This window comes from Humulus lupulus, chromosome 7 (genome assembly GCF_963169125.1).
Source record: "Humulus lupulus chromosome 7, drHumLupu1.1, whole genome shotgun sequence".
Lineage (NCBI taxonomy): Eukaryota > Viridiplantae > Streptophyta > Magnoliopsida > Rosales > Cannabaceae > Humulus > Humulus lupulus.
The window spans coordinates 201,289,417-201,302,230 of NC_084799.1; the positions used below are offsets into that span (position 1 = coordinate 201,289,417).

A 12,814-nucleotide genomic window follows, 5' to 3' on the forward strand; every position below is an offset into this window, starting at 1 on the left:
ATAAAAGTTTACACATTATTTTTGTAAATAACGTTCAAATCACATCGAGGGATGTAATTATTCTTTTATTTATTTATTGTAGTGATTGTTCCATTAGTATTTTTATCATTTTTTTTAACTTATATCTTGTGATTATTCAATTAATTTACTGAGGGAAAGGCCAACCCTGTGTGCATCTCTACCACCACACCTAGATTCTGTGTTACATTGTATAAATATATAAAAATTTACTATACAAATATAAATTATTACTGCATATATGAAAGTATTTTGATTTCTTTCCTTCAAAAATCCAAGTTCCAAACTGCATTTCCAACATACCTATACATGAATTTGTTTTCTATTGGACAACAATGTCAAATTCTACATTACACTAAAAGTTCTACAACTTATTATTTATTTTAAAAAGAAGGATTATACTTATTCAACTTATTATTGAGACAACACTTACTAATACTTATTCATCACTCTAAAATACTTCGCCCAAGGAAAAAGAAAAATGAAAAAAGAAAAAGAAAAGTAGTGCTTAAATAAATGACAGTACATGAAGCATTACCACTTTATTTGAAATATCTACCCCAAAATTTTAACTAATGTTACATCACAAACTATGTACTTCTGCTTACTGCCAAAACCGGTCTTCGGCTTCCTTGATCCAGTCGGCCAAAGATTCTGAACAACACACCAATACATAGCTCCATTAAACATGTATATCTTTATATATATTATAAATTTGAGTTTAACATAAATTGTTAATTTCTGTTTGATTTAACACTTTTTTTTTTTTTATTGTTGTCTAATACCGTCATTTTTAAAGTAATCTAAATATAAGGTAAATAAAAATAATAATAGTCATTTAAATAAATAAATTGAAAATGAAAATAATAATAATAATAGATGAGTTGTAATAATTTCTCATCACATATTTTAAAATTTCATAGTGAAGTATTTAAATTAATCTATCAATTATATTTTCAAACCTATACCTGAAAAATATTTATGTGCTTAATTTTTTTTCTTGTATTAATTATTTATTTTGTCATTTAATGTATTTTGTTTATTCAACCATATATGTAATATTGATATAAGACATAATATACACACTTCTTATTTTTTAGTTTAGATTTTTTTTTATAATTAGAAATTACTTATTTTAATTGCTCTATATATTAATTAAATAATATATATATATATAAATTTTTGTTGGCATTAAATTGTTTTAATCAAATAATTAAAATTTGATTAAATAAACTTTTTCAATTCATGGGTTTAATTTAGATTTTTTGAATATTTTATTAAATTAAATATTTTTTCTAAAAAAGATTAGAAAAAATATTTAATTTTAAAACTAGAATCACCAGATATAATGTATTAATCAAAACATAAAAAATTCCAATTTATCACTTGTATTTGAAAAGAAAATATATTATTTTTTTATTATTTAATCTAATTTATATAAATATATATTAAATAACAACAAACATTATGAATACATTATATATAGGAGTTGTGTGTATACAAATAATATAAGAAATTAGAATAATATTATAAACTTATTTTCCAATCATTGATGTATGATTTGAATAATATTATGAATGTTTTGTATCTTAAATATGATGGTTTATGATCTAAAATGTTATCATATTATTTTTTTTTAAAAATAAACCATATATAATATTTTGGTTTAATTTTTCTTTTAACATGTCTATGTCATTCTTTTATATATAATATTGTTTATTTATTTAAAATTTATATGACAATCATAAAAATTTAATAAATATAATTAATAATTTAAAAAAAAAACTAAACAAACGTATATTGCACGTTGCTTGCACCTAGTGTATATATACATGCGTGAATAAGTGAAAATTATTATACATAAATTTAAATAAAATTAATATTAATTAATTGAGCAAAAAACGTTGTAATTATTATTCCTAGCTTACCATCATCATTGTTATTTGTTGGTAATATAGTTAGAATAGTAACAATTTGACATTAATTAATAATATTACACCTCTAATAATAATTTAATAAGTTTTGTAAAAATGACTTAATTCATTATATATACTAAATATAGTTATAAATCGATGATCAACAAATGTGATAAAGTTATACAATATCCAATATATATACTGACTTGCATATATTTTTTAGCAGAAATTTTTTTTTTCTCTTTTTTTCTAAAAAGAAACTTAAAACAGAAAAATATATTTTAAGGGAAGGGACAAAATTAAAAAAGAATTACTAACCTTATGAATGACAAATATGGCTCTTCCATTTACTCCCATATTTCGAATGGCAATGTCAAACCCTGCATGTGCAAATGTTTACTTTGCTATAAGAAACATTTACAAAATAGAAAAAGAAGAAAAAAAAATGTAATCATATAATGTTGTGCATATAATATGTAGTTTTGGATTATGCATTGAAAGTCATCCAATTTTAGAGGGTATCTAAGTATTTGTATTATAACAATTAAATTACATAGAAATGCAATCTACTTCCTATAAAATCCATATAAAAAGGGTTAATTCAGTTCAAAGGGATACTGTATACATATACATATTTATATGTATATATAAAGGACAATTTTTTTTTATAGGGGCTTCACTTTAAGCCATACCTGTAGGGCTCTCAGTGTTTTTGATCCGTGAACAGTTTTCAGTGCGATTTTTTTTCATGACCTTGTATATTGTAACTATTTAAAACTTCCTGCAAATTTTCAGAAAATTTCAAATAGTTTACAGTACCGAAAACTAAGTTCAAACATGTTGTTGCACGCGTGACTAATTTTTTTATGCGAGTGGAAAATAACATGTTTGAACCTAATTTTCGATACTGTAAACTATTTGGAATTTTCTGAAAATGTGCAGGATGTTCTAAACAACTACTATATATACGGTCATAAAAACAAATTGTATGTCAAAAACTGTTCACGGGTCGAGAACACTGAAGAGCCCTTCCAATAGGGTTTAAAGTGAAGTCGTTTATAAAAATTACATGTATATATATATAAATATATATATAAATATATATTTATGTATATGTATAGATCTTAAGGAACTATTCTGAATGTGTAGTTCATTTGACCAATTTTGCACTAGCTAGCTAGCTACACATGTAGAGTCATGAACCTAATTTAAAAACAAAATATCAAATGAAATTTGCATATGATATGAGAGACTAAATTGAATATTATATAAATCCAATGATTCCAGAAAAATTGAAGTCAACAAGAATAATAAAGAATATTGTTTATTTAAAAATAATTGTAGTAAAGTTATCAAATAGATGGCCATCCTTAATACATATATATTATGTAATTAATTTCAGGTAATTTTTTAGTTCTACTTATGACTACTGCTACTTTCCTAATATTTCAGTGGTTAATATATAGAGAATACATAAACAGTTTTATTGATCATCATAATAACTGAAGTCCCTTCCTATAAATATAAATATATATATATTAAAATATCAATAATAATTAAATTATGAAGCTTAATATTAAGTTTTCTTTTGTACCTTTACCAAGTTGATTAGTATTATCGCCCATAACAAGAGTAATTTTCTCATCCTCTGTTCCTTTCACCTCACGCCTCTCGTTATAGATTGTACAGATTACAACCACCTGCACACTCCACACAAATTAATCTCAATTTTATTTCAACTCCTTAGATATATATATTGTGCATATATTTAATTTATCACAAAGCTCATGCCTATAAATATATATATATATATTTATATAGTTACAGTTACCTTCTGATCGGTGCTTGGCCTTTGACTGCCATGACCACTATCTAGATTTTGGAAAAATAAAGTTCCATCGCTGCGAAGCTTTGTAAAATCCTTAGACAAGTGAATTTTCCCTGTGAAAAAATTAATTCAATTCACTAATAATTAATAGTATTTCGTATTTAATAGAATTTTCCAATAAATAAAGACAACAAAGATCTTTATTATACATAGTATATAAGAAAACATAAATTATAATTATTTATAATATTAAAGAGTTTATTATTATAATAACTATTAGTATTTATATAAATAATTATATAATTTGGTGTACAAATGCACCAACCGTCACTAAATGTGGGAAATGTGAAGTGAGGAGGATCTCTTGTCCTCGCCGTAATAGTAATCATCTTCTCAGTTCTGCTACCACAAAAATGAATAATAATTAAATTTAGTATCGAGCAAATTCTCCACAATATTAATCTGTTTGAAATACTATTTTACAAAGTAATATTTCATTTTTCAACAATCGCTTATATATATATAAATAAATAAATTATAATTAAATCTGCATATATAAGTTTAATTAGATCACCTCATATTATGTTGCAGAGGAGGTCCTTTGTAAAAATGCGTTGTTTGAAGCTTTTGTCCGTAGAAATTAGTGCCATTTCCCGGAAGTGTTGCTTGAAGAGTAATTAATTTGCCTGCTAATAATTTTATCATATATTTATTAATAAAGCATGAATTAACACATACATATATATATATATATATTTATATATGAAGAAGGGTGTCTGAGTATATATATGATGATCCAAACATTACTTTAAAAATCTGCCATGAAAGGTAAGTATAGATTCTTCTAAACTCATGTCAGAATAAGATATCAAGTGTTTTTGGACGGTTCAATCTGAATCGTTGTATAAAATGTTTAATACCATTATATCATATTCACCGAAAGAGACTTAATTATATATATATATATATTTATATATACGTACATGAAAAGAGTGATGAGACTTACAAGATGATATTGTTGGCTTAGGATTTGGATTGAAAGAGATCACTAGTGCAACAAAGCTGTTCATCTGGGTGGCCATCTTTTCTATACTCTGATGGGTATTTATTTCAGACTATGAATAAGTAGTATCTCTTGTGTCTATTAAAACATCTTTATAATTAAATACTCTATTTATAGGCGTCTCTGGTTTTGGATATAATAATCAGAGACAGTGTGAAAGAAAGAAATTTCCTCGATGGGATTTAAGTTTTTTTTAATTAATTATTTTTAATTAGGAGGTTTAGTATCCATGCATGCATGAATGAATGTATTGGATCAAGAGCCATGTAAATGTTTAATTAAAGAATATATAGATGAAACGTCCACCTCAACCATAACACAGTCAGTATTACGTGAAGAAGTCCACTATAATCTTTTTAATTCGAACCACCAAATTAATAATATTAATACTAAGAGAGTCAACCATTCTCATCCAACTTAGCACCAAACACATATACAAAATATAATAAAGGGTGGGTTTTATTATATGATAACCCTAAATTTACTTCCTACGTGGGATAGCCTGTAATGTCTAACTCTACCACATAATCTATAAATATAAATATATATATATATATAAATAAATACACGTATACAATTTGCGGATCGTTAGGAAAATAAATTTTCACGTTTGACCAAAGAAGGTGATTAAAAGAATCATTTCCCAACAATTTTTCTTATATATATACTAGAGGGGTTTACAAATTATATATAATTTCACACGAACATTTAACTTCAATTATATATATATATATATTTATACATTAGTTCATGATGAGACCCCACTTGATCAAAAAGAGAGAGAGAACAGTGAGATTGATGTTTAGAGGAATGGTTAAATCATTAAAATTTCTAATATTGAATGGTATAGATTTTTTTTTTCATTGCCTTTCACTATATATACTCTAATAAGTTATTAATAATACATTTTCGAATATAGTTCATTGAGGTTTTGACCTTCGGCAAACCCATTGTGATCCAATAGCATGGTGTTATATTTTATTTTTCTTCTTAATTATAAGTCTTTTACTTTTAATATATTGGAGTGGTCGAGAAGTAAGGGTGTTGAATTGGTCATGGATGCATGTGCTTTAAACATACTTTTGCCTCCTATTAATTCTCCAATTATTTCACAGTACAGTAATGGTAGATGATATATAATACAGATATTCAATTGTGTGATTTTATCAGTGTGAAACTATGAATATAATAGAGTATAGTATAGAAAAATTATTAGATATTTTATGCCGATTACCTAGTAGTACGTAATTAAAAGGAAAACTTCATTGAAAAGTCTTCTTATATGTATATAGTATTTTTAATGTAGCAGGTAGATCTAACTCATATATATAAATTACCAAAAATAAACCTCATATATATAATATATATTTAAATGCTAGCTACATACACGAAAACATGTTCTCTTTGTTTTTCAAGGTGATTTTTCTCATTATTGTTGTTATTATTATTTCAATATGATCAAGTCAACGAGCAAGATGGTGTATACGACACAACCCATTCATCCTTTTTCTTTTTTGTGTTTGACAATTAATTATAGTGTCACATATATTAAGAAAGGTACAACAATATTTGATGAATTTTAAACAAAATGTTGTTTGTTAATAACACTTTATACCCATCTCATTATCTATAAATAACAATTTATGATATGTCATTTTGGGATCATTGATACATTGCTATTATTTATAACTTTGATATTTCTATTGTTACTCTGCACAAATAAACACAATTCTAAATTAAACATCAGAGTGGCTTTCTTACAGGTACTTCCAAGAGATTCGACGATTATCGCAGATCCCACCTTGTCGGAGAAGATTGGAGAATCAAAAAGTCGTAGAGTACTTCCAGAAATAGAAAAATCAAAATTGTTGCATCAACAATTTTGCAAGTCACTCACACCAAGTTCCAACCCTTCTACCTTCTTTTTCAACTCCTTATTTCTCGCCTCCACCACATCCCTTTCCATTTGCGCATTTACAACATCACCATGCATCCCATCAACCTCCTTGATCAATTTCTCCACTTGCTCTTCATGCTTTTGACACAGTTGTTGCTTCCCCATCCAGTTATTTGTCATAGTCACCAGATCTCTCTTTAGCCTATCCCACTCTAGTTCAAGCTCAACAGATGAAACCAAATCTTCTTCAATTGCGACGGTTCTTGCTTTTGCCTCTGAAAACTCGATTTCAACTTCTTTATGGTCTCTGATAGAGCACCACACCTCTCCTCAACTTTCTTCCTCTCTCCACGCTCTATCTCCACAACAGTGCTTTGGCAGCTTTGCATTGTACACCATCGTCGTCGCATAATCCTACTTGGCCACAAATGCGCACACATAACTTTGCAACAGATAACAGAAAATTTACATAAACTATCAAACATCACAACCATACATCAACTATTTCCAATATAAATACAAACAGAACTCACCATCCAGATCTAGTCTGAGGCCTGTTGTAGCAAATCTCCTTGTGCATCTAGTGTCCCAAATGCCTCAACAGGTAAGTGTGGTCGGCTAATGTGCAACATCTCTTCCAACAACTCAGCCGAAGAAGCTGCCCCATTTTCACATGCTTCTACCCTTATTGGCGCATTTTAAGGCAACACTAGCGATTCTCTCTTTATTATTGCATCCATGCCAGCCATTCCTGCCACGGATGCAACAGGGGCAGCCAATACCTTAGTCACTGACAAGGCTACTACTATGCTTTCAAATGCAACCATGACAAGCTTGAAGTCAGGAAAACGTGGGACAGGAGGGCGAGAAATTGGCACCTCATCCCCGTCTTCACTAAGATCACTAGGAAAAAAAGATGGTGTTTGCACAACAGAAGAACCAAGGTGACCCAAAAATGTGTTTGGAGACATAAAACCTGAAATAAACGGCTCTGATAGAGCCTTAGTTTGGAGTCAAGGCTTCTGAATTAGGGACGTTCCTTCTTCTATAATTGGTCCTACCACCTTATGTGCGACAACCTATAACCCACTCGTTTTGACCTCAGAATTCGAATCCTATGGAAGCGATGGAAGCAGACAAAGAGCATGAGTGGAGGATGAAACATTTGGCCTAGAATGGTTAGCCACAACCCGCGTAGGTTATAATCTTTGGGGAGATTCACTAGATGTAGCATCAGAACCACCAGGATTCAAGTCTTGAAGAACAATGGCAATGGTTTGACTCACATTCACTAGGCAAGAGACACTACCCGTAGCGCTATCATCATCTCCAAAGGCATCATCTAAGAGATGCCTCTTATGTGAAGCAGAAGGAGAACGCCTCCCTCCAGAACCTTACGGAGTAGCCTGATGCGGATTTGTACATGTGGTAGCTATGGAAGCAACAGGCTTTGTGCCACCGAAACTCTGAGACGAGTCAGATGACTTAATTGTGGCAAGTACACCCTCTGAGGTTATGACACTAAGGGGCACCTTTGCTAGTGCTTTATTACGCTCGGGGACAAGACCTTAGATATATCATTCGAAGCATAACTTATGTCACTGAATCGCTTCGGGAGCTAGCCTACGACAATTTTATAACATTAGGGGCAACCTCTTCTGAGGATTCCTGGGAAAACGTGGATGTAATAGGCTTTCTCCGTTGAGCAAAGTACGCCTCATTCGTCGCCCCAGCATGAGGCGACAGGATTTTTCCAAATGGCGCCTTTGAGGGAACCAGAGCCAGGGTTTTGGACAAAGTCTTCAATGGATAAAAAGCGGAGGCCTTGGACATCTTAAACTTGATTGTCAGTGCTTCACCATCATTCGAATCATTGTCAAAAGAGTCTTCACAAAGCTTTTGCTTCCTCTGACCCTCTTCAGGCACTGGTACTTGTTGCAGAGGTTGTACAACCATAGCCTCTAAGGATGACAATGATCCTTTCTTCAAACGAGTTGACCTGCGTGATATTGCCAAAGATGACTAATCATGAGAGGTGTCCAAGGAATGAGATGGCCCTGAATTTCCTCTCGTTCTGAGCTCTGGAGAAGCCTAATGTCTGTCGCATGCATGGCAAGTCTCGGAACACCCCCTGTCGAACTCGGCTTCATTTAACTAAATAGTGTAACAAGAAGCAGGCCTACTAAAAAATCTATTAAATATCTTACACATATAGCCATAAGTTTGGCTTCAGGTCTATCACCCTAGAGAGCCCTGACTCGAACGACATTTCTGTCAACCTTGTTTTGAAAGCAGAGATGAGTCATAATCTGCATGCAGTAAGGATTGAGAATTCCCCTTATATTGACAGTGGAATCCTTTGATTCATGGAGAAGTCCCTTCTTTGTGAAGAAGTATAGTCATATACTTGACGAAAGAGAATGGTTAAAATTTGTATCAAGTCGTCTAAGTCCAGGGTTTCAAAAGTGCATCAAGAACAAAAAGCATGGACATTACAAATGAAGTCAAGGCATCGAACATCTCGTAGAGGAATGACTAATATAAGAGAAGATTTGGTAAGTATAATTGATATTAAAGTTTAAATAATGGTTGATATTATCGCAACATATCACTATAATTGTTGATATCGTTTTTCGTCAACTTAGAAAAGAATATCAATTAAACTTAAAATACTAGAGGAAACAGATGATATAGACGCAATATTTTACGTGGTTCAGCAGTTAAAATCTGCATAGTCTACGAGTCTGTGTTATTCGCGTGTTGGGATTCTCTGACGGCTTTCTCCAATCAATTTTACAGAGTCTTCCCAATATCAATTTCTTAGTCCCTACAAATGAATTGCTCCACTCTATTTATAGGGTGGTTCAACCAATATCTTCCCACAGAATTAAGGTTGATATAATACAAATCAATTAAATTAAATGTCATTAAATGCATTGGTTACTATGTACGTGGTTATATCCCATGATATGTGGGACTTAATAACAGATTACATCAGATCCCTTAATCATAGGAATTCTACAACAAATATGTTCACACACAACATACGATCTTAAGCATTTGACTCACACGCCTTCAAGACCAATAACCCATTGTGAGCTTGACACCTCAGTTTGCCTCTGTTGTCGACAAGCAATATAGATGAAACCATCTTCTTCGAGCTCACAATACTCGTGCTCGAACCATCTTGTCTTGTAGCAGGAAATGAATCAAGAGTTTTTATGCAAGTGTTGAACCATTGTGAGTTTCGAGCCTAGCTTATGACCTTAGCATATTTTCGAGACTATGTAGTTTACGAGCTCACCAATTCCGATGATGTCATATTTACTACTCAACGAGACTGTCTCTGACTTTCTGATTACATGACGACTATGTTTATTTCGAGCTTACACCTTACGAGCCTGAATTTCGAGATCAATATCCTCATTCTTGAAATCAGGGTGTAACAATAATTATCTTGTACATTGTAGAAAAAAGAATGAAATATCCACAATCCGGAGAGGTATTAAGTTTGGCTTAGATCGCGTGAAAAAAAATAAAGTTCTCGTGACAGAGTTGGACCGACATATATTGCCAATAAGATAGTAAGTTTTCTACGGTTTTATAATTAACATATTGGTTTTATTTATATAAACTAATTTGGCCAAATAATATCTTAAGTAGGAGGAGGTCAAAGAAAAGTTGAGTCGTGGAGAAATTACAGCTCAGAGTCAAGATGACATCTTGACTCAAGCATTAAGGACACCGGAACCCAGGTCATGTTCGAGCTGGCGGGTATGATTCTTTATAATAGTTGTTTTCTTTTAAGAATTATTTAGCTTGATTTATTGATTGAATTGGTTAATTATTTTGTAGGTTCACTGTGACCGTGTCCAAAATGTTAGGAAAAATATTGAAGAAAATGACTGCAAAAAAGGAGAGGCTTGACTAAAAGCTGAGCTTGAAGAGCTAAAAAGACATAAATCTACAACATAAGAGGCATTAGCTCAAAATGAGGAATGCAATGAGGATAACAATGAGTGGGAATACTATGATGAAGGATAATTTGAGAATCCAAATGATGAAGGACAATATTATGAGAATCCATATGATGAGTGGCAATGCTATGAGAATCCAAATGATGAAGTCTATCGACCTGCAGCCTACGCAGATGATCATTTTCATTAAGTATATTCACATGTCCCACAAACCAAAAACTATCCTATTCGTGAATTCTATCAACTTGTTCACCAAACAACAAGGAATCTTTTTGATGAAGATGACCGAACAATTTATGAGTCCCTGCCACCGCCGAGCTATGAAGTGCAATTGTGTTCCGACAATATTGACAATGTAGTGGCTAAGGGTGTAATCATTGTACCAAACATGGGTAGTCAAATTACTATCGATGGAATTATACTTGATGATTTAGTTGCAAGGGTTTGGCTTATAGATGTCTTACAAGAAGAAGCTCAGATCCCTATTCCCTTTAGTAATATACCATATGTTGGGGATGCACAAGACATATTCCTACCTTTGCCAAAAAATTTAATCGTGATTTGTCAGGTATAAAATTATTTTCTCAGATGTTTAAATTTTATTTTTACATAGGCATGCTATATTGATATGTTAAATGATATTATGTAGGGCCAATCGACATCTAAACGCAAATCCCTATCACCAAGCCCACAGTTATGATCAGCTGGATCTCACGTAGTTGTCCCCGCTGAAATAGCTCAATAAGAACCTTCAAATTGGTTACCTGATGACCAATGGAACAGAATTGATCTTAGTCTAAAATTTATAGTGAATGAGTACTATTCCATTAAAGGAATAGATGGGGTTGTACAAGTTCCCCTTGACCCGGAGTTTATAGGAGATCACGAGGTTATCTTCATCACATCGGAAGACGTTTATCAAGCAGCCTCCATGGATAATATTGCATCCTCAGCTATGCTATTTGGTATGAGGCATGTATCAATTCAAATTGAACTCGGTCTGTTATGTCATAAAAACTATTAGAGGAGTTTTAATATATTAGATATTCATCCGTAGTGAAGTAGGTTCTGAGATGAAATTGTGTGTTGCGGAGATAACAGAAGCTTGAGAACATGTGTGTCTTAGTGAAGAAGGTTCTACGAATTCTGTGTGTTGCAGTGGCTTATTGTTGAGAACATGCATGTTGTTTGTTGTATGTTTTGTTTGAATTGAATTTATAGGTACTAATAATTTTGGGTATACTATAGAAACAGAGGAAACTCGACCTAATATTTTTGATGATATTAGTTGAAAATGATATTAACTCATTAATTGAAAATGTAATGTGCATTATTGATTCTACAGATGCATTTGGGAAAGCATACACCCAAATTCATGACAGCTATACAAATTTTTGACATCGAACATCTTTCTATTGGCAATGATTAAAGTAAAAATTATACGGTGGATCTTATAGCCAAATTGATGATGACTATGGATAGACGAGGTCAAATATATTTAATTCCTTGGATTGTTGAGTATGAACAAACTACTTAAATATTATCACTACTATGGTTGGATTTTAATCTTATAATAATTATAATTTATTATTGTTTTAGTCAACATTGGATGTTGGTGCTCGTGATGATGCGAAGGATAACCATAATTTTGGACTCTTTGAAAAATCATAAATCTCCACCAATAATTAAGAAGGTTATGGAAAAGTAAAATTTTCAATTTTAATGTATGCATTGTTAATTTTTAAGAGTTGAGAGTATAATATGTATTTAATTAATTTTAATTTTTGTTAAGCATACGCACAATTTTTGGAAAATGAATACATTAGCATATTTACAAAATTGTTAAGAGGTTCTTGTCCAAAATAGCCCGAAAATCATGAATGCGGTTATTATGTATTAAAATACATTTATAATATTGTAAATGCACTGAATCCGGCTGAAGTTATCAAGAAGAACGTATGTTATATTTTATACTTGTTTTTGCTTAAGAAAAGCTAGATATAGTATTTAATCATCTAATCTATATTAACCTTTCAAGTTTGACAAAAAGCAATACAATATGAAAGACGATATACTCCCACTACAAAGCAATTGGTTAGCAAGATTAATATCATT

General features: G+C 31.1%; 1 protein-coding gene across 2 annotated transcripts; it reads right to left on the bottom strand.

Annotated features, from left to right (window-relative positions):
- Positions 1-324: 324 nt before the first annotated feature.
- Positions 325-4,918, bottom strand: LOC133790133 (uncharacterized). Of its 2 annotated transcripts, none has more exons than XM_062227674.1 (7): positions 4,769-4,918; positions 4,337-4,451; positions 4,088-4,161; positions 3,766-3,875; positions 3,529-3,634; positions 2,253-2,314; positions 325-672 (listed from the first exon to the last, which is right to left on the bottom strand). In XM_062227674.1, the coding sequence occupies exons 1-7, from the start codon at positions 4,842-4,844 to the stop codon at positions 574-576; spliced, it is 642 nt and encodes a 213-aa protein (XP_062083658.1). In that variant the 5' UTR covers positions 4,845-4,918; the 3' UTR covers positions 325-573. The 2 variants fall into 2 exon arrangements, with proteins under 2 accessions (XP_062083658.1, XP_062083659.1); XM_062227675.1 differs by having other exon boundaries at positions 4,337-4,448; positions 4,769-4,897.
- Between the last annotated feature and the right edge of the window lie 7,896 nt (positions 4,919-12,814).

What these genes read in the sequence shown, in the direction of transcription:
- LOC133790133 (XM_062227674.1), bottom strand. Translation starts at nt 4,844, where the DNA reads ATGGCCACCCAGATGAACAGCTTTGTTGCACTAGTGATCTCTTTCAAT. An exon ending in TAAGCCAACAATATCATCTT is followed by an intron (nt 4,452 to 4,768) that starts GTAAGTCTCATC and finishes TAAAATTATTAG; the next exon opens with CAGGCAAATTAATTACTCTT. An exon ending in CCATATTTGTCATTCATAAG is followed by an intron (nt 673 to 2,252) that starts GTTAGTAATTCT and finishes TGTGTTGTTCAG; the next exon opens with AATCTTTGGCCGACTGGATC.